This window comes from Cannabis sativa, chromosome 6 (genome assembly GCF_029168945.1).
Source record: "Cannabis sativa cultivar Pink pepper isolate KNU-18-1 chromosome 6, ASM2916894v1, whole genome shotgun sequence".
In the NCBI taxonomy this organism is placed as follows: domain Eukaryota; kingdom Viridiplantae; phylum Streptophyta; class Magnoliopsida; order Rosales; family Cannabaceae; genus Cannabis; species Cannabis sativa.
The window spans coordinates 71,579,304-71,602,329 of record NC_083606.1 but is presented as its reverse complement, the minus strand read 5'-3'; the positions used below and the strand labels follow the sequence as shown (position 1 = coordinate 71,602,329).

The 23,026-nt window shown below is 34.5% G+C and overlaps 2 protein-coding genes and 1 long non-coding RNA gene across 3 annotated transcripts; 2 read left to right on the top strand and 1 right to left on the bottom strand.

Annotated features, from left to right (window-relative positions):
• Positions 1 to 2,411: 2,411 nt before the first annotated feature.
• LOC133039404 (uncharacterized) lies at positions 2,412 to 3,845 on the bottom strand. The gene is made up of 3 exons (XM_061118295.1): positions 3,828 to 3,845; positions 2,759 to 3,771; positions 2,412 to 2,661 (listed from the first exon to the last, which is right to left on the bottom strand). The coding sequence occupies exons 1-3, from the start codon at positions 3,843 to 3,845 to the stop codon at positions 2,412 to 2,414; spliced, it is 1,281 nt and encodes a 426-aa protein (XP_060974278.1).
• A 33-nt stretch (positions 3,846 to 3,878) lies between these two features.
• Positions 3,879 to 5,617, top strand: LOC133038921 (uncharacterized). Its single transcript, XR_009688518.1, has 2 exons — positions 3,879 to 4,174; positions 4,835 to 5,617. It is a non-coding gene; the product is annotated as an uncharacterized LOC133038921 (long non-coding RNA).
• A 1,642-nt stretch (positions 5,618 to 7,259) lies between these two features.
• Positions 7,260 to 10,543, top strand: LOC133039403 (uncharacterized). Its single transcript, XM_061118294.1, has 2 exons — positions 7,260 to 7,946; positions 8,779 to 10,543. The coding sequence occupies exon 2, from the start codon at positions 9,848 to 9,850 to the stop codon at positions 10,541 to 10,543; it is 696 nt and encodes a 231-aa protein (XP_060974277.1). The 5' UTR covers positions 7,260 to 7,946; positions 8,779 to 9,847.
• Positions 10,544 to 23,026: the final 12,483 nt, after the last annotated feature.

Here is a 23,026-nt window from a genome sequence, read left to right as displayed (position 1 = left end):
AGCACAACATGGTTATCTTGAGTAAATTGGGAAATACTGACAAGGTTTTTGGTCATATTGGGAACATGCAATATGTCTTTTAATACTAAAGGATACGAAGAAAGATTTGTATGCACTGAGTTAGAACCAATGTGTAATATAGGGATAGAGTGGCCATTACCAACTGTCACTTTAGCCTTCCCTATGTAGTCTTGTTTGTGATCAAGATTTTGATCATTGGAAGTCATGTGATGGGTTGCACCTGTGTCCAAGTACCAGGCAGTGGAGTAATCTTCTGTGGGATGAGTAGTGGACATTAGAGCCTGAGGATTATCTGTATTATTTGAGGTGGAGGCACCATTGGGGGGTGGTGGAGGTCCTTGGAAAGAGATATCAAAACGATGGTAACATTTCTGCACTGTGTGTCCACTACGGCCACATAGTTGACAGATAATTTTGTTTCCACGACCTCCACGGCCTCCTCCTCTGTAGAGTTGACCACCTCTGTATGAACCACGTATACCTCGATTACCACTGAAGTTCTGGCCACCACGACTGGTTCCTCCTTGGCGAGAAAGACCAGCAAAAGTAGCCTGAGCATTGTCGAGAGTGGCACTGGTTTGTTGGCTTATTCTCATTTCCTGGCCGTGTAACATGAACTGAACTTCTTGAAGAGAGAGAGGTTCAGTTCTTGATGTTAAATTTACTACCACAGCTTCATATTCTGGTCTAAGACCGCCAAGAATGTATAGGGCCAAGTCATCATCGGAGATCGGTTGATCCGCGGCAGCAAGCGAATCAGCCAATTGCTTCATTTTTAAGAAGTAATCATCAATACTCATGGATCCTTTCTTTGTTGATTGCAATAAGCCACGGATTTGAAGGAGCCTTGCTCTGGATCTCGTGGCAAAGAGTTGAGCAAACACATTCCAGATCTCCGACGAGGTTCGACAATTGATAACATAACCAAGCATTGGTTCAGAAATTGAATTCATTAGCCAATGCATTATGAATTGATCAAAACTAATCCAATTTTGATAGGCTGGATTGAGAACGTTACCTGCAAGAAATTGAGCTGGAATCGGAAAGGTGCCAAGAATGTAACCATCAAGATTATACGCACGAACTGCTGCAAGAACCAAGGATCGCCAGAAGGAGTAGTTTGATCGATCCAATCGAAGGTTCAGAGGTAAAAGGTTGTTGTTAGGCAAGCCAATTTGAACTGGTTCTGGGACTGGGAGTTGAGCTTGAACCGGAGGAATGGGCGGAGCTGTGTTATCTTCATTTTGAGCTTCAAGATTGACTTGTGCACCAGTGACATTTCCCGTGGGTGTGAAATTTCCTGTGGACTCCATTAAAGCTCTGATACCATGAAAGAGTTCAAAGAACTCAAGCAAAGATAAGAAAAAGAAAGAACAGAGGAGAGGAGAGAGAGAGATGATGAAATGAATGATGGCTCAACTGACTGTTGAAAGCCTTGAACACTTGAATATATATATCATTTGTTACAGACAATTCATCAGAGAAAGATAAAGGGTACAAACCAGAAAACAGTTAAAAGAATTACAACAAAATAACAAGATCGTGTAACAATGTTAATCGTCTAACTGTCTAACTGTTTTTCCTTATTCCTAACACTAAGTTAGGTCTAGAACACACCATGGAGTAGTATATGAGACTCCCAACACAACTTGTATAGGAAACTTTGCTCATCTTAACTCTTTCGCATCTTTTTTTAGTGACTTATAAGATGCAGACAATTTTATTGTATAAAAGATACTAATCTAACCAGCCCATAAAACTGGAGACTCAAGCAAGCAAAACAATACTCATAAACTGAAAAATATAAATAATTTTTTTTTCTTTTATTACACTTTATTGTTGTTCTTCTTCTTATCTTTTTTTTTTCCAAATTTTATGATTCTTCATTCCCCACCACCAACCCTCACTACCCACCATCACCACCACAATAGATTTTTCACATCCAAATTACACCTAAAAAAACTTGAACAAAAATCAAAACAAAATAAACAACAAACCCAAATCTGAAATATTCACAAAAAAATATCACGTTTATACTATAAATAATACATAATAGATTTATACACTAAAATTTCAACAACAAAAAATACTAAGAAATTTAAAAGAAAACTATGTTTCTCTTTCTCCCCCACTCTCTCTCCATCTAGTTCTCTTCCACGCGCGGTGTCGAAGCTTCATTCAGATCGTCTGTTTTTGGCCAACATCAACCCAAAGAACCTTGCAATGAGACTCCCTACCCCTCAAAGAAAAAAAAAAGAAAAAGAAAAATAATAAAATTATTTTTTTTAAAAAAAAAATTAGTTTTATAGACACCTCATCAAATTTAGGTAACATGTGACTAAAAAAAATATTTGGATAATTTAGGTTAGAGCCAGTACCTCATCAAACAATCAGTTTTGAAATGAGTTTGGAGAACAAAATGTTCCATCTTCTCTTAATCTTATATCATTTATACTCTTATTTAATTTCTTCTTTTTATTCTCAGAGGTTGTCTCTGCAATTTGTTTTTCTTTCTCCATTTTATTAAAATATTTTTGAGCATGGCTAGCCACTTGGACTGGAGTTCTTGTACCACCAAGTAAAGTAGATATTTCTGTCCAATTACCAGAACCAAACTTACTCATCCCTTGTAAAAAAATCCTACAAATATAAAACACTAAGCATTATTAGTTTTTGATAATACATGTTTGAGAAGTAAATAACAATAATATAGTATTTTAGGTGTATAACTACTTACATGTGTTCTTTTACAGTCCAACGACCATGGTTTGAAGAGGTTGATTTTCGTTTGCGAGTTGAAAGAGTTTCTTGTTGTTGATATTCTATAGCCGGCGCAGGAGTGTGAGTGAGAATAGGAAATGTATGTGTTGTCGTTACCATTTGTGCATCTTGCTTGTTGTTACTTTGGTCCCAACCACTCTCACTACTATAATCCAAATAATAATCAGTAGGATAAGTAAGTTTAGGTACTAATTGAGGTGTATAACAAAATTGGTAGGGTTGTTGGTTGTAATCATTACTTTGGTCCCAATTACCACTCTCACTACTCATGTTCAAATAATAAGGCTTGTTCATTTCAGGCACTAGATGAGATGTGTAGAAACCTTGGTAGTTGGTGTTAGTAGTCGAGGTATCACTCCAAGAACTACTACTCGCCTTTATCTCATGATTAGGTTTAACTTCTTGATTAGGTTTGAAGAATTCCTCAGGGAGATCATCGAGGCCTATGCCATCATCTTGAATAATTATTTTATCAGGTTCATTAGATTGATCTTGTTGTTGTTTATTTTCAATAGGAGACGATATGATTTCTAATAATTCTTTTATAATGCTTCTTTGAAGATCAGTCAAAGAACTACTATTTGTCTTTGTCTCATGAGCAGGTTCAACTTCTTGATTAGGTTTGAAGAATTCCTCTGGGAGATCATCGAGGCCTATGCCATCATCTTGAATAATTATCTGACTAACTTCATTGGATTGATCTTGTTGTTGTTCATTTTTGGTAGGAGACGATTTGATTTCTAATAATTCTTTTGTGATGCTTGTTTGAAGATCACTCGAAGAACTACTATTCTTCTTTGTCTCGTGATCATGTTCAACTTCTTGATTAGGTTCGAAGAATTCCTTAGGGATATCATCTAAGCCTATGCCATCATCTTGAATAATTATTTCATTAGCGTCATCGGAATGATCTTGTTGTTGTTGATTTTCCACGAATTGGAATTCATCTAGGTCACCCAAATCAACATCCTTCCAACTGAAATTTGGGTGAGTAAAGATGTGATTGGGTATCCAATTAGTAGAACCATCATCAAAATTTCCATCAAAAAAGATTTCAGTTGTGTTTTTTATTTTTACTTTAAAATTAATTTTTTGAATTTATTTTTATTGAATCACACTCCATTTTCTCACCAAACTTCACTCTGTTCATCTTAGTCTTCCGTCTTCTTACTGTAATGGCTGTTCTCTTCGTCAATCATCCCAGCACTATAATTTTGTTCTTCAAAATCCCAAATCATAACCCAAATCACAAAATTGCAACCCAAATCCTTTAATTACATTTATATAGAAACCCACGTTGCAATCCTAAATCACCATTGAGAAATCTACTACAGAACAAGAAGAACAAGTTGAGTTTGTTTAGCTCAATCAGGTAAGTCTTCCTTGACACGAATCAAACAATTAATATAAAGCTTTAATGAATTTCAATCTCTTTTTTTGTTTTTATTATTTCCCTAATTGTTATAGCAAACAATTTTTAAAATTGAATTATAAAAAATAGATTTATACATTGCAGATGAATTAAAATATCAATATTTTGATTACCCATATTATGAATGTGACATTGTAATTTATTGTGAATGTGTTTATTATGGACTTGATCGAGTTTAAAGTATTATACAGTCATTTAATTTAGATTTTACAAGATCAATATATTAATGATCCTAGTATGTTGGTTTGTTTGCTATTATAGATCGACCACCAGGTGTTTGGTGTATTGTCTTAGTGGATAATGTTAGTGTTTTTGTTTGCATTTTTTATACCACTATTCTATTGGCTTTTGCATAGTATTTTTGTTTTTGGTTTATTGTCTTTAGTGGATAATGTTAGTGTTTTGTCTTGCATACACAAATTTAGACTGTATAACAAGTTGGATGGCTTATGATTACTATCTTTAACCATAGATCCAAGTTGAAAATTTCTCTGCATTAATGTCTCAATGTTCAAAATCATTGCAATATACTTTTTCAATTGTTATTGTTTTACAGGTTCTTTATATCTTATGCAAATTTGAAGTTTGTTGTTATTTCAGGAAGGAAAATTTAATTGATAGTTTGCTTGTGGTTAATTTTGACTATCATTATCTTCTTTCTCCATTCAACCATTCATTAGTATTGGCAATAGTTTGACTATTTTCATCATCATCATCATCTTTCCTTTGATCAACTCTTTAAGCTTCAAAGCTAATTCAAGGTGAGAAATTAAATCTAAAAAGATTATATCCTCCAACTCTTATTTGGTTAGAGGCTGTCTTTTTATCTTGTGTAATTTTAAAGAATGAAAATGGTTCACACAAAGGTTTTCTTCATGATCTCTTCCGTCTCATTTCGCTCCCCTTCCTTCTGCTTCTACTTCTTGTGTTGAAGTAATGATTTCAAGACCTGATTTTGATGTGTAATGTCAAAGATGTACGCCTACCTAGCCTACTTATTTACTATATTAATATGCAATAGCAACACAAATTTGTGGACATGAGAATGACCAAAAGTATCCATGTCAATATTAAGTTGTTGTAAACCACCCCATGCATGTTAAATATAGAATACTTGTAATTATGATTCAATCAGCATTGATATTTAAGGCTCAACTAGATTAAAGTTTGTGGGTTAATTTTTCGAGGGAAAACAGATTGTGAGAAAGAGAGAATTATGAGCTGTTTAGAGAGAGAGATGAGTTGCCCTTGAGTGTTATGTAATGGTGTGAGTTCAATTGCAGAAGCAAAGCTTCTCAAGATTGTGTAATTGGAACTGTTGTAATCTCTCATTAAATATCAGCTAATAAAGATTCTCTAAAGCCATTGTTGTGGCTGTTTTAAGCAGGTGGATATTACCTTGTTCGAACCTTGTTAAATTTGTGTGTTCTTAATGCTTGTTTTAAGATCTTATTCTTGGTTTTATATTTGCTGCATTACATTACAGTGTTTGTTGTTGATTTGGTTTCATTGATCATTGTCTTGTTTATAGATAAGATACCTTCATTAGTTTTATTAATCAAAAAGAACCATCTTATGTATTTGAAACTGAAACCAAAAAGATTATCACATCAAGAAAACCAAGTAGTCACTCAGAGGATTTTTAGACCACTATTAGCACCAGATTTGATATGGACAATAACCAAATGCTTCATCCCAATAGTGTTGTTCTTAATGATATCAACAAGAAGAAGCTTGTTCAATTTTCACATCTTTTATTTCAAAAACTTGCTCTAATTGATGATTACTATGTTCCTGGTTGGTTTTGGCTTCATGAATTTCGGTTCTATATGAAAATCTTATTCATTATTATGTATCATAATGAAGTCAAAAAACAGAGAAACTCCCAATAAAAATATGGATGGCTTTCTTGGTATTTTTATATTCCAAAAAATAATATTAATAAGTATAAAATGAATTAGTTTATGTTGAATAAATATTAAGGAAGTTAATGAAGTTGTTTTTGATATTCCGGGATGCAAGGCTCTAGGGCCAGATGGATTTAGTAGCTTTTTCTTTTAGGATAATTGAGATATGGTTAAGGAAGACATATGTGAAGCAGTTCTCCCTTTTCTAGATACAGGGAAATTGCTCAAAGAGTTAAACTCCACAACTGTTACTATTGTTCCAAAAGTGAAATGTCGCGAATCGGTGAATGACTTCGGGCCAGTAACATGTTGCAATGTTATTTAAAAAGTGACAACTAAGATGCTATGTACTAGACTGAGACAAGTACTACCTGAACTGATAGCACAAAACTAAAGTGGTTTCATTCAAGGTAGATATTTAACGTCCCCGCTTCAAGCCTCCATTGGGCCCTTTACACCCACGGACTAATGGCTCTTATACACGAGTTCGTCACTTTGGTTGCTTTCTGGATTGATGACTGACCCTACAGATCAACACAAGTGTTTTCAGCGTGCTTTGTCCTCACTCACACGCATCCTGGGAAAACTTCCCAGGAGGTCACCCATCCTTGAAATTACTCCAGGCCAAGCACGCTTAACTGTGGAGTTCTTTCGAGATGGGCTACCGAAAAACAAGATGCACCTTGTTGACATAGGTAGTACCAATTGTAATATCCGCTAACTCCGAAAGGGTATTTTTGTAATTTTATTTAGTTGAGAGTATTATTTTTTTTTATTTTACATATTTATGGATTTAAATATGTATGGGATTATTTTTATGATAATATAATATTTGATTTTTTGGCATGTGCATAATGCCTAATAGATACATATGTCTGGATATTGTTATATGGGTATATTATTATTATTATTATTATTATTATTATTATTATTATTATTATTATTATACGTTTATTATTATATTATTATTATTATTATTATTATTATTATTATTATTATTATTATACGTTTATATTATTATTATTATTATTATTATTATTATTATTATACGTTTATTATTATTATTATTATTATTATTATTATTATTAGTAACAGTATACGATATACGTATACATGAACGGAACACTCAAACCGAACGCCTATTTTGGTGGAATGGGAATCGCTCCACTTCGGTTCAATGCGATATTTTGCTTGGGTTTAAGCACGATAGAAATTAGGTTTTAAAGTCTATTTTCGTTCACCCAAAACAGAGAACCAACGAGAGAGAGAGAGAGCACGTATACGGCGTATACGGTACCGAAAATTTTCGTTTCTTCAAGCGGAGTGAAACCTGGGTGAACGTGGGGGTTTGGGATCACTTATATACGACCTAAGGAAGCTTTTTAACGTGGTATAAGGGGCGGAAGTCGTCGTTTTGAGATTCGCCATTTTTGAAGCTTCAAAGGTGCGGCTTAGTTACGGACTCGAATTCGAACGTGTTTAAGCTTGTTCTTGGGTCAAGGGAGGTTATATTTGAGTGCATGGGACCCTAAGGATTGTTTTTGACGTAAGAAAACGAAGCTTTAACGTCCAAAACGAAAATCCAAAATTTTGGACTCCATTAAAGACGGTACACCGCCAACGAAGAAGACAACCCCGATCTGCCCTCTCGGACCACTTTTCTTGATCGTTTTGAGGTCCTGAGCATTGTGGAGAGCTTCCCCAATCGAAAGGACGCTTCAAGAGCCATCGGAGACAAAGTTACACTTTACCGGCGACGAATCCGACGAGAACTCCGGCGACACTCCGTTCAGGGGTTTCTGGAGGTTATTTTTCGATTTTCTTTCAGTTCTTGACTTGTGCTAGGTGTTCTTAGGCCTACTATGAAGTTTGATAATTTTCTTGCAATTATTTGATTTATTATGAATTATTTGGTTTATTTGTTAAATTAATTATGAAAAATACTTAGGGTGCTCAGAAAAATCTAGATTTATTTTATATGATGGACTATGATATATAAATGGTTATAAAATTGGTAGATTGAATTTTCAGGCGATTATGTATTTTTCATGAATTATTGATGTTATTTCTTATTTTAATTATGAAAAATACCTAGGTTGCTTAGAAAATTTAAAGAAAATTATTTATGACTTATTACAGATTATAAAGTGTATTAGAAGAGTTAGATTCGGTTTTTAATCAATTTTGGTATTTTTCATGAATTTACTTAATTAATGCTTAAGTTAATTATGAAAAATAGATAAGAGTTGTTAAAATAGTAAAATGTATTTTTGTGATACCATTTACTGCCTAGGATATCAAATGGAATAGGTTTTATTATTTATTGGTTGCTGTAGGTATTTATTATAATTATTGGTGATTAATTAACTATTTATTTAGACTTTAATAAGAATAAATAGTATTTTAGTAAATTTTACGTAAAAATGTGTTGTATGAATTCATGTTTTACGTTAAGAATGTTTGTTTGAGTCCATGCAATATGTTTGTGTGAATCTAAATAATAAATGCTTATGTATGGTGTGTCATGCAAGTAAAATGGACCTATGTGTTACGTATTTTTACGTAAGTTTCTGTATGAGTTTAGAGATTCATACTTGAATGTATTTTGAGTGTATTGCTGTGTTAATGAATGTCTAGGATCTTGTTCTCAACAAGGAAATTCGTTGAGGTGCTCGAGGTAGCAAGTGTGGTCTTAGCAACTGAGGTAAGAAGAGTGGACATCTGTACACAGGGTGTATGTTATGCATACAACTTGGGTTGGTTTGCTATTTAATTTGATTGTGTTATGATTTCCTTATATTTTGTGAGCATCGTTAGCATGAGAATAATATTAGGGTCTTGCTGCTTGTGTGAGCATAACACTTGCAGGTTATAACATTATCATGGGTGAGTACAACTTATGGTAATTAATTGCCCTGTTGGATGCCAAGTGTGAGAATAACACAAGGCAGGGTAGGTTACCTCATGTCTGATCAACATGAGAGAATAGTTGATTATCGTATGTGAGTATAATGTGCGGTATGAGACTTGATGTATGCATGTGAGAACAACATGCGTTGTGGATATATTTATGGAATGTGAATTACTGTTGATTAATATAAAAGAGCAAATTATGTCAAGTAACTAGTTAGGAGGGTTATGTCCTACATAGCTCTTCTTACTGGGCGTTAGCTCACGGGTACTCTGTGTGCAGGTAAGGGTAAGGCTAAGCAGTGAGAATGAAGAGCTCGAGGCGTGGACCGCATGTTAGGGGGCTGGCACAGTATTTTGCTTTTAATGTTTTTAACTGCTAAACATTTTGGAGCTATTATTTTGACTTAACTAGTTCTTATTTAAGTTTACAGTACTAAAAGTATTTTGTTTTAAACAATGAGATCTCATGCTTGGATATTTTTCAATAAAGCAGTATTTGATTGTCTTTATCTTATTAAATTGTTTTATACGGACTATCCTATGTGACATCTCGGGAAATCGGGGTGTTACATTATGGTATCAGAGCAATACGGTCCTAAAGAATGTGGTTAGCCCTAACATGTAAAGTTCACCGCCATGAGACGAGCTCGACTCACTGTACTGTAAGTGGTTATTACTTATAATTAAGTTGCCTTAAATTTCTGCATGCGAGAGGGTAACATTATTTTCATGTAAAATTGATGATCAAAATGATCTTGATGTGTATTGGTTTGTGTGGTTCAGGAGTTTAGAAATGCCTCCTAGAAGGTCAGTTAGAGTGGGTCGAGGTCGAGGTCGAGGTCGAGGCCAAGGCCAAGGCCGAGATGATGGAGGGATCAATGAACCACCTCAAGCACCACAGGGATGGGAAGAGCGCATTGCCGCACTGGAAGGAATCATTCATAGGCAGGACGAAGAACTTCGTCAGCTGAGACGTCAACCGGAGCCGCCAGTCCAAATCAGGCAAGATGCAGAAAATAGAGACCCACCAGCTGCAGTGGTATATCCTGCTACAGAGGCTAGACATGAGTTGTTAGCAGAGAGATTTCGAAAACAACACCCACCTGAGTTTGAGGGAGGCATAGACCCGGTAGTGGCTGAGGAGTGGATAAGTCGCATAGAAAGCATTTTGCAGATGCTAAGGGTGGATGGGAATGACCGAGTGAAGTGTGCATCTTACATGCTGAGGAAAGATGCTCGTATCTGGTGGGAGGTGGTGGAACAAACAAAGGATGTAGATACCATGAACTGGAACGATTTCAAAAGGGTCTTTAATGAGAAGTATTATAACTCAGCAGTTCTAGCAGCAAAGGTCGATGAATTTACTGGGTTAGTCCAATGGAGTCTTCTTGTGATCGAGTATGCACAAAAATTTGATAGATTGGCGAAATTTGCTCCGGATACGGTACCTGCGATAGAGTGCGAGCACATCGATTTGTGGAAGGCCTGAAACCAATGGTTGCTCGAGATGTGGAAATTGTGTCAAGGGGTCAATTCAGTTATGCTCAAGTTGTCGAAATGGCTCTTACGACTGAGCGGAGTGAAAACAAAATTTGGAAGGAAAATGCTGCCAGGAGAGAATCTAAGAAAGGTGGAGCCAATTCTAATGACCACAAGAAACGGGGACAGGACCAGTCCGGGCAGCCAAGTCAAGACAAGAGGTACAAAAGTGATAACGACCAACGATTTAATGGCAGCAGTGGGCGAAACATTCCAGAATGCCCTAAATGTACCAAACGTCATCTCGGTGAGTGTCGCGCAAAAGCATGCTACAAATGTGGAAAAGAAGGACACATCAAACGCAATTGCCCACTGTGGGGACAGACTGGGAACAGAGCAGAACCCAAGAAAGATGACAAGTATGTTCCAGCCAGAGTTTTTGCCATCACTCAAGCAGAAGCTGAGGCCAGTCCTTCGGTTGTATCAGGTCAGATTCCTATGGCCAACACCACTTGTAAAGTTTTGTTTGATTCTGGTGCAACTCATTCCTTTATTGCTAGCACAATTGTAAATCATATAAATGCACCGAGTGAATTATTTACTGTGGGGTTTGGGACCATGTTACCATCTGGGGAGGTTGTAATCTCTAGAAGTTGGCTTAGGGGTATACCTGTCAGGATAGATGGTAGAGAATTATTTGTAGACCTGATTGTATTAGATTTATTTGATTTTGATGTAATCTTGGGCATGGATTTTCTTACCAAATATGGAGCATCAATTGACTGCAAGCAAAAGAAAGTTGTTTTCACACCAGAAGATGGAGAGACTTTCGAGTTCAGGGGGGTAGGAAAGAAACCCCGCACTCCTATTATTTCGGCAATGAAGGCTGGGCAACTATTGCAGCGTGGGTGCTTAGGGTATCTAGTTAATGTGGTTGATGACACCAAGAAAATTGAAAGAAAGCCGGAGGAAACACGGGTAGTTGCTGAGTTTCTTGATGTATTTCCAGAGGAGTTACCCGGGTTACCACCACACAGAGAAATCGAATTTGTGATAGAATTAGTGCCCGGAACAGCACCAGTTTCCCGCGCACCATATAGGATGGCACCATCGGAATTGAAAGAACTCAAAATACAGTTGGAAGAATTGCTTAAGTTAGGGTTTATCAGACCTAGCTACTCTCCGTGGGGCGCACCAGTTCTATTTGTTAAAAAGAAAGACGGTACTATGAGAATGTGCATAGATTACCGAGAATTGAACAAGGTGACTATAAAGAATCGGTACCCACTGCCGAGGATTGACGACTTGTTTGACCAGCTTCAAGGGAAAAAGGTGTTTTCTAAGATTGATCTTCGTTCAGGGTACCATCAGCTAAGAATCAAAAATGAAGACATACCGAAGACAAATTTCTTCGTAACGAGATACGGACATTACGAGTTCATGGTGATGTCATTTGGACTTACAAATGCCCCAGCAGCTTTTATGGACCTCATGAACCGAGTCTTCAAGGAATATCTGGATCAGTTTGTCATTGTATTCATAGATGATATTCTGATTTATTCTAAGACAGAGGAGGAACATGAGGAGCATTTACGCTTGACCTTACAGCGACTGAGAGAACATCAATTGTATGCCAAGTACAAAAAATGTGAGTTCTGGTTGTCCGAGGTTGCATTTTTGGGCCACATTGTCACTAACGGGGGAATAAAAGTAGATCCTGCTAAGGTGGCTGCAGTGAAAGAATGGCCTAGACCAAAGACCGCCTCAGAGGTTCGAAGCTTTTTGGGTTTAGCAGGCTATTATAGAAGGTTTGTTGAGGGGTTCTCAAAGATAGCCACACCCTTAACAGAATTAACTAGGAAGAATCTAAAATTTTCCTGGTCAGACAAGTGTGAGCAAAGCTTCCAAGAGTTGAAGAATAGACTTATCTCAAAGACCAATCCTCGGTTACCAACAGAAGAGGGACAATTTGCGGTATATTGTGATGCATCTAAACAAGGGTTGGGTTGTGTTCTAATGCAAGAAGGGAAGGTAATTGCTTACGCTTCAAGGCAATTAAAAGAATACGAACAGAGATACCCGACACATGACCTAGAGTTAGCCGCAGTGGTTTTTGCACTAAAAATATGGCGTCATTATCTCTATGGAGTGAAATGTGAAATCTACACCGATCATAAGAGTTTAAAGTACTTTTTCACCCAGAGGGAGTTAAACATGAGGCAGAGGAGATGGTTGGAGCTAGTCAAAGACTACGACTGCGAGATAATGTACCATCCTGGTAAAGCCAATGTGGTAGCGGATGCACTCAGCCGTAGAGGTCCCGGACTAGTTTCCACTTTACAAGGAGTATCAAGGGAATTAGTGGAAGACATGGAACGAGCTGGTATAGAGTTTATTACAGGACAACTTGCAAAGGTCACACTTCAATCCACTTTGTTAGAAAGAATTAAGGAGGGGCAGACGACAGATCAAAAGCTCAGTGAACTAAAGCAAGAAATTTTGAATAGTAACGCCAAAGATTATGAAATATCAGACACGGGATTAATTCGGTTCAAGGGACGAATTTATGTGCCCGATAATGATGAGCTCAAGAAGGGGATATTGGTAGAAGCTCATACTACACCTTATTCAGTTCATCCCGGGACCACTAAAATGTACCATGACCTAAAAGCATTGTATTGGTGGCCTGGTATGAAAAAGGATGTAGTTGAATTTGTGGCCAAATGCTTAACATGTCAACAAGTTAAAGCAGAGCATCAAAGACCAGCGGGATTATTACAACCACTGAAGCTCCCTGAATGGAAGTGGGAAGAGATTTCCATGGATTTTGTGACTGGGTTACCTAAGACTACAAAGCAACATGACGCCATTTGGGTAGTCGTCGATAGGTATACAAAATCTGCCCATTTTCTACCAGTACGCATGACTTACTCCATGGACCATTTTGCTGAACTTTATGTGAATGAGATTGTGAGATTACATGGGGCACCGTATTCTATTGTTTGTGATCGAGATGCTCGGTTCACTTCGTCTTTTTGGGAAAGCTTACAGAGAGCAATGGGAACTCGATTGAAGTTCAGCACTGCATATCATCCAGAGACAGATGGTCAGACTGAGAGAACAAATCAGATCTTGGAAGACATGTTGAGGGCATGTGTGATAGATTTCCAAGGATCATGGAGCAAATACCTGCCTTTGATTGAATTTTCTTACAACAACAGCTATCAGTCTACTATCGGGGTAGCACCCTATGAGATGTTGTATGGAAGAAAGTGCAGGTCTCCACTGCATTGGGATGAGTTGGGAGAGAACAAACTCCTAGGGCCAGATGCAGTTCAGCACACCAACGAAGCTATTCAGAAGATCAGGGCTAGAATGATCACAGCTCAGAGCAGACAGAAATCTTATGCAGACCTGAAGCGGAGAGACATTGAGTTCGAAGTGGGTGATCATGTGTTTCTTCGAGTGACACCACGAAAAGGACTCTCGGTGAAGAGATTTGGCAAGAGAGGGAAACTAAGTCCTAGATATGTTGGTCCATTTCAGATATTGGATAGAGTGGGCAGTGTAGCTTATAGAATAGCTTTACCGCCATCATTATCTGGGGTGCATAATGTATTTCATGTATCTCAACTCCGGAAATATGTGTCAGACCCATCGCATGTTTTGAGCTATGAAACACTGGGTTTGCAGGAAGATTTGTCCTACAATGAACGTCCGGTGAAGATTCTTGATCAAAAGGATAGGATTTTGAGAAATAAGACAATTACCCTGGTGAAAGTCCTATGGAGAAACAGTGTGGTTGAGGAAGCTACTTGGGAGCTTGAATCTGATATGCGAGAACAATATCCAGAATTATTTGAGTAAAATTTCGGGACGAAATTTTCTTTTAGAGGGGGATAATTGTAATATCCGCTAACTCCGAAAGGGTATTTTTGTAATTTTATTTAGTTGAGAGTATTATTTTTTTTTATTTTACATATTTATGGATTTAAATATGTATGGGATTATTTTTATGATAATATAATATTTGATTTTTTGGCATGTGCATAATGCCTAATAGATACATATGTCTGGATATTGTTATATGGGTATATTATTATTATTATTATTATTATTATTATTATTATTATTATTATTATACGTTTATTATTATATTATTATTATTATTATTATTATTATTATTATTATTATTATACGTTTATATTATTATTATTATTATTATTATTATTATTATTATACGTTTATTATTATTATTATTATTATTATTATTATTATTAGTAACAGTATACGATATACGTATACATGAACGGAACACTCAAACCGAACGCCTATTTTGGTGGAATGGGAATCGCTCCACTTCGGTTCAATGCGATATTTTGCTTGGGTTTAAGCACGATAGAAATTAGGTTTTAAAGTCTATTTTCGTTCACCCAAAACAGAGAACCAACGAGAGAGAGAGAGAGCACGTATACGGCGTATACGGTACCGAAAATTTTCGTTTCTTCAAGCGGAGTGAAACCTGGGTGAACGTGGGGGTTTGGGATCACTTATATACGACCTAAGGAAGCTTTTTAACGTGGTATAAGGGGCGGAAGTCGTCGTTTTGAGATTCGCCATTTTTGAAGCTTCAAAGGTGCGGCTTAGTTACGGACTCGAATTCGAACGTGTTTAAGCTTGTTCTTGGGTCAAGGGAGGTTATATTTGAGTGCATGGGACCCTAAGGATTGTTTTTGACGTAAGAAAACGAAGCTTTAACGTCCAAAACGAAAATCCAAAATTTTGGACTCCATTAAAGACGGTACACCGCCAACGAAGAAGACAACCCCGATCTGCCCTCTCGGACCACTTTTCTTGATCGTTTTGAGGTCCTGAGCATTGTGGAGAGCTTCCCCAATCGAAAGGACGCTTCAAGAGCCATCGGAGACAAAGTTACACTTTACCGGCGACGAATCCGACGAGAACTCGGCGACACTCCGTTCAGGGGTTTCTGGAGGTTATTTTTCGATTTTCTTTCAGTTCTTGACTTGTGCTAGGTGTTCTTAGGCCTACTATGAAGTTTGATAATTTTCTTGCAATTATTTGATTTATTATGAATTATTTGGTTTATTTGTTAAATTAATTATGAAAAATACTTAGGGTGCTCAGAAAAATCTAGATTTATTTTATATGATGGACTATGATATATAAATGGTTATAAAATTGGTAGATTGAATTTTCAGGCGATTATGTATTTTTCATGAATTATTGATGTTATTTCTTATTTTAATTATGAAAAATACCTAGGTTGCTTAGAAAATTTAAAGAAAATTATTTATGACTTATTACAGATTATAAAGTGTATTAGAAGAGTTAGATTCGGTTTTTAATCAATTTTGGTATTTTTCATGAATTTACTTAATTAATGCTTAAGTTAATTATGAAAAATAGATAAGAGTTGTTAAAATAGTAAAATGTATTTTTGTGATACCATTTACTGCCTAGGATATCAAATGGAATAGGTTTTATTATTTATTGGTTGCTGTAGGTATTTATTATAATTATTGGTGATTAATTAACTATTTATTTAGACTTTAATAAGAATAAATAGTATTTTAGTAAATTTTACGTAAAAATGTGTTGTATGAATTCATGTTTTACGTTAAGAATGTTTGTTTGAGTCCATGCAATATGTTTGTGTGAATCTAAATAATAAATGCTTATGTATGGTGTGTCATGCAAGTAAAATGGACCTATGTGTTACGTATTTTTACGTAAGTTTCTGTATGAGTTTAGAGATTCATACTTGAATGTATTTTGAGTGTATTGTTGTGTTAATGAATGTCTAGGATCTTGTTCTCAACAAGGAAATTCGTTGAGGTGCTCGAGGTAGCAAGTGTGGTCTTAGCAACTGAGGTAAGAAGAGTGGACATCTGTACACAGGGTGTATGTTATGCATACAACTTGGGTTGGTTTGCTATTTAATTTGATTGTGTTATGATTTCCTTATATTTTGTGAGCATCGTTAGCATGAGAATAATATTAGGGTCTTGCTGCTTGTGTGAGCATAACACTTGCAGGTTATAACATTATCATGGGTGAGTACAACTTATGGTAATTAATTGCCCTGTTGGATGCCAAGTGTGAGAATAACACAAGGCAGGGTAGGTTACCTCATGTCTGATCAACATGAGAGAATAGTTGATTATCGTATGTGAGTATAATGTGCGGTATGAGACTTGATGTATGCATGTGAGAACAACATGCGTTGTGGATATATTTATGGAATGTGAATTACTGTTGATTAATATAAAAGAGCAAATTATGTCAAGTAACTAGTTAGGAGGGTTATGTCCTACATAGCTCTTCTTACTGGGCGTTAGCTCACGGGTACTCTGTGTGCAGGTAAGGGTAAGGCTAAGCAGTGAGAATGAAGAGCTCGAGGCGTGGACCGCATGTTAGGGGGCTGGCACAGTATTTTGCTTTTAATGTTTTTAACTGCTAAACATTTTGGAGCTATTATTTTGACTTAACTAGTTCTTATTTAAGTTTACAGTACTAAAAGTATTTTGTTTTAAACAATGAGATCTCATGCTTGGATATTTTTCAATAAAGCAGTATTTGATTGTCTTTATCTTATTAAATTGTTTTATACGGACTATCCTATGTGACATCTCGGGAAATCGGGGTGTTACACCAATCAATCCATTTAAGCCCTCTTTAACTGTGTAGTCCCATACCTACACAGTCTCAGAATCATCCCACTTGACCTTCCCCAGGCGGTGTGGGATTGCACAGCTTACCCGGTATTTCCCCTTACGGATCACGGGACTACTGACTGTCACAATCACCCCCCCTTACGGGGTCCGACGTCCTCGTCGACCACACTTCCGGCTGGGTCAAGGCTCTGATACCATTTTTAACGTCCCCGCTTCAAGCCTCCATTGGGCCCTTACACCCACGGACTAATGGCTCTTATACACGAGTTCGTCACTCTGGCTGCTTTCTGGATTGATGACTGACCCTACAGATCAACACGAGTGTTTTCAGCGTGCTTTGTCCTCACTCACACGCATCCTGGGAAAACTTCCCAGGAGGTCACCCATCCTTGAAATTACTCCAGGCCAAGCACGCTTAACTGTGGAGTTCTTTCGAGATGGGCTACCGAAAAACAAGATGCACCTTGTTGACATAGGTAGTACCAATCAATCCATTTAAGCCCTCTTCAACTGTGTAGTCCCATACCTACACAGTCTCAGAATCATCCCACTTGACCTTCCCCAGGCGGTGTGGGATTGCACAGCTTACCCGGTATTTCCCCTTACGGATCACGGGACTACTGACTGTCACAAGATATATAGCCTATAACATCATGGTTTGCCAAGACTTGGTAAAGCAATACGGGAGGAAGAACACAAGACCAAATTGTATGATCAAAATTGATCTAAGGAAGGCTTATGATACTTTAGAGTGGGATTTTTTGGAAGAAACGCTTACAGCCTTGAACTTTTTGAACAGATTTATTCAGCCATTAAGATTGATGTGGGGGCTATAGCCACCACGAACAAAAATATTGCCTTTTAAAAAATTAAATATAAATTTTTTAATATAATAATTATAGGCCAAAATAGTAGAAAAGCCCCACAAAAGGGAAATTTGATTTTATATACTTAAAAAATTAAAAAAATTTATTCTTAAACCAAAACCTTTTAAACTAAAAAAACTATGACATTTTTTTCAAAACCCCAAAAATACCCCCTCATAATTCAAACCCATTCTCTCTCCTTCCCTCAAACTCTCCCGGCATCGGACCCCATGGTCCGACCATCGGACCCCACTCTCTCTTCCTCTCTCTGAAATTGAAAAGAAAAAAAAATGAGATTTTTTCAATAATATACTTAAAATATAAACTATTTACAAAAATATCTTAATAAATCTCAATTACAATAATACCTTGCTACATCATTAAAAATACTTTAATTTTAAAATAATATGCCTGAAACGAAATTAATCCCATATTCTGTTTTTTTTTTTTATTATTTTCTCGGTTTTCAAAAATAACCTTTTGGTTACTTATAATGTTGATAAGAAATTAATTAATTACTTTTACGTAAAAAAATTTATTTTTAAATTATATATTTTGAGATACAATTTGGTTACCTCTAAAATCTTATTTGCAAATATCTTAATAATCAATAGCTATTTTCAAGTTATTGTGTTGTCTTATTATTTAAAATATATTTGGGTAACCTTAAAGTTTATTTTCGAAACTAATGAGTTTGTCATATAATATAATAAACTACTATTTTTATTTACCAATTATTTTATATACCTTTTTGTTACTTTGAAACTTATGTATTTATTTTTAGATTATATTAAATTAATTTGTTATTTTAAATACTTTTACGTTACTTTTATATTTTTCTTTTGTAAAAATATTTATTTTACTTGATCTATTTAATAAACTAATAAGCTACAATAAAATTAAAAACACTCACATAAAATGATTCATTCTTTTATTAATATGTATTTTTTTATTGATAAATAAAATATTTTCAGTTGTTTACTATGTCAATAAAAAATATTGTAATGTCGGAGTTTTTGGTGGTGACTGATGATATTTTAATAAATAAATTAACATAATACTAATTGGTTACTTATTTATAAAAAATTTAATTTTATAATTATAAATTAGTAAAATGTAACTAATAAGTATATAATTGATATGATAAGTAACTAAATAGTGACTTTGATTTTGAAAAAGGTGAAAAATATATACTTTCTACATTTTAAAATGATCACACTAAAAAAATAGGTGGCAATGATAATATTTTTTAAATTAATGATGTAATAAAAAATTATTTTTAAAGTTAAAAAAGAAAGAAAAATTGATAAAAATGGAGAGAAAGAGAGAGAGAGAGAGAAAGAGACAAGTGAAAACTGAAAAGATAAAAGAAAAAGAAATAAAAATTAATAGGAATGCAACAGTTAGGTATGTGTATGCTACAGTAAAGTCAAATCAACGACAAAAAAAGTTAAACAAAAAAAAAAAGCTCATGATCAAATTAATAAGTAAATCACGGTAATTTATAATCAGCAACGTTATATGTGTAATTTAATTGTAAAGTAAGTGTATACATGTAAATTATCCAAAAAAAATCCCCCAGGTCCGATGGGTCCGATTGGTCGGACTCCATCGGACCTGGGGGATTTTTTTTTTTTTTTTTTTTTGCGATTTCGCAGAGAGGAAGAGAGAGTGGGGCTGAGGGGGTGCGACGTTTTGGTGGTCCGAGAGAGGGGGGCTGGGTCGAGGGTGTTGGTGCGGGTGGTCGGAGGTGGTGGTGAGGGTCGGAGGTCGGAGGTGGTGGTGAGGGTGGGCGGTTGTGGGATGCGAGATAGAGAGAGAGAGAGAGAGAGAGAGAGAGAGAGAGAGAGAGAGAGAGAGAGAGATGATGCAAAGAGAGTTAGAGGGAAGGAGAGAGAAATGGTTTGAATTATGAGAGGGGTATTTTTGGGGTTTTGAAAAAAAAAAGTCATAGTTTTTTTAGTTTAAAAGGTTTTGGTTTAAGAATAAATTTTTTTAGTTTTTTAAGTATATAAAATCAAATTTTCCCCACAAAATTAGATAAATTTAGTAAGAGTGATTATAATGTAGCTATAAATATTTTTTTATGATAAATAAGCCCCCACAAAGTAAACATCTTGGGTCCGTCACTAATTTATGGTAAACACTTTATTTTTGTCCTTATGTAGGCATATTTTTAAATTCATAGATATTTAATCTAAGAATCATAAATTTATGAGTGCATATAAATAGTTAAAACCATACATATAACTATATGATAAGCCAAGTGAGACTATTGTTAAATATTTAATTAGCTAATTTTTTTTGCCAAAATTTATGTATATGGCTTTCACAATTGTTGGAGTACACTTTGCTTATTAAATGTGTCTTTAGTTTAGAAAAAGGTAACTGAATTTGTTAAAGTAATCAATATATCAATATATATATAAAAGAAAGCACAAAGGAGTTTAGGTGGCAACTTATTTTTTTTTCTTCCAATTTTTTCTATTTTATGACACATTCTCTTATTTTATTTGAGAAATACACTATACATATAAACAAAAAGTCCGACATCATTTAAAAATCGTTTAGATGTTATCCATGTAGGTTATAAGTAGTAATTTTATCATTTTACTTTCTTTTATCTAAAAAATATTATTTTTTATGAGTGATTGAATAATTTATTACTTAATAATTTCTTTATATGCATATTTATATAAGTAATTATTTATTTTTTATAATTAACTTTGTAGTAATAATTTTTAATTTTATATATATTTATGAAATAAATTTTAGTTTAAAAATTTTATTTTACTAAATTTTTATATGTAGGAGTTAAAAATAATTTTTTATAACTAAAATCAATTTACCAATAATCAATATATCAATATAAAGGAAACTAAAAGAAGAGTTTAGGTGGTAACTTATTTTTTTTTCTTCCTATTTTTTCTATTTTATAATACATTCTCTCGTTTTCTTTGAAAAAATACTACACATGCAAAGAAAAAGTCCCACATCATTTAAAAATGGTTTAGATGTTATCCATGTAGGTTATAAGTAGTAGTTTTATTATTTTACTTTTTTTATCTAAAAAAATATTATTTTTTATGGGTGATTGATTAATGTCTGGCAACTTATTTTTTTTTCTTCCTATTTTTTCTATTTTATAATACATTCTCTTATTTTCTTTGAAAAAATACTACACATACAAACAAAAAATCTCATATCATTTAAAAGTGGTTTAGATGTTATCCATGTAGGTTATAAGTAGTAGTTTTATTATCACTCAAACAATTAACTTGTTGATGATTAACAACTACTGGTAGTAGTTGTTCGGATGATGATGAGTGGAAACTGTTCTGCTCATCAATAGGTTCTTCTTTCATCGATTTATTAGTCTCATGATCAGTTTCAATTGAGATCGCATCTAGGTTTATATCATTATCTTGAATAATTATCTTATCAGCCTTATTGGATTGGTGGAAGTCATCGTCTAATTCATCCCAATTAACTTCATCCCAATTAATATTTGGGTCAATGAAGATGTCATTAGGTATCCAATCATCCATTCTTAATGTATACTATATATTAATTAATTTGATTATTATAGAATATTACTAATATATATACTCTTATATATACGTATGTAGTTATATAAATACTCAATTATATGTTCGTCTTTACATGTATCATATATTTATAAATGTATAGATAAATAAATCCTATTTCTATTCATATTACAATTGTTCTTTTAGATATTTCTTTAATTCTAATTCTATTCATATTACAATTACTCTTTATTAGTTAATATATCTTTTTAACCCTAATTCTATTCTTATATTACAATTACTTTATATTAACTAACCAAAACTTATTATATACGTGTACGACTAAAACCTTGTCTTTGAGTATTTAGATGATCTGACGGCTCAGGTTTCACAGCTAAGAAAAGCGAATCACCAGATCATGACAAGTGTCAACATCACAACGTTGAGTCTGAGAATTCTATCCTCAGAGCCCAAATGAGTCGTTGGATAAGATTATTAACTTCCTAATTAAACGCAAGTAATAATGCTGTCATTTTGGGTAGAGGAATAATTGGATCCAACGGTGGAGATCATTTCATGGCTGCTGCTGGTGGGAGTTTGTTTCGGTACGGTCGTGCCTATGGAAAGCTTTCTGAACCAACCTATTATGGCTTCTGCAGATGTTTTTGATCAGTACTAAACTTAATAATTTAATTAATCCATGATGGGTTTAATTTTCTGGGATTTCCATGGTTAAGAACTTAAGGATAAAAAAAAAATATTGGGTTTAATATATATATATATATATGAGGAAATTTTTTTACTAGAATCCTTATCTGTTTTGGTATTTAAAAAATTTTGTAGTATAACTTTTATTCATGATCACGTACATTACGTTATTTAAAATCGCTAAATATATAGTTTACAGTGCCAAAAATAAATAGTTGTGCATACAACAAAATATGTAAATCTTATTTCAGCATTGTAAACTCAAATTTTTTAAAAAATTTATAAGTGATCTTAAATAACTATAACGTATACGATCATAAAAAATTGACTAAAAACTCTTTTGTATGTTGAAACAGATCGAGATTTACCGAAACATCCCTATACGGGGTGCACTTTAGACTTAACCTATATGATATGTAGGAAAATTCTACAATACACTCCTTGGTGCACCGATGTATCCTTATTTGTTTCGATATCTAAAAAAAAAAAATTAGTCCATTTTTTTTATGGTAGTATACGTTATAGTTACTTAAGAAATTTGGTAAAATTTTGAGAAATTCAAAAAAATTATAGACAGTTTGAACATTGATTTCTATATTGTAAATTATTTTAAATTTCTCAAAATTTTGTGAGATATCTTAAATAGCTAGTGATTTCTTCCTTGAACTGGTTCTCTTTACTGAACACAAATCTA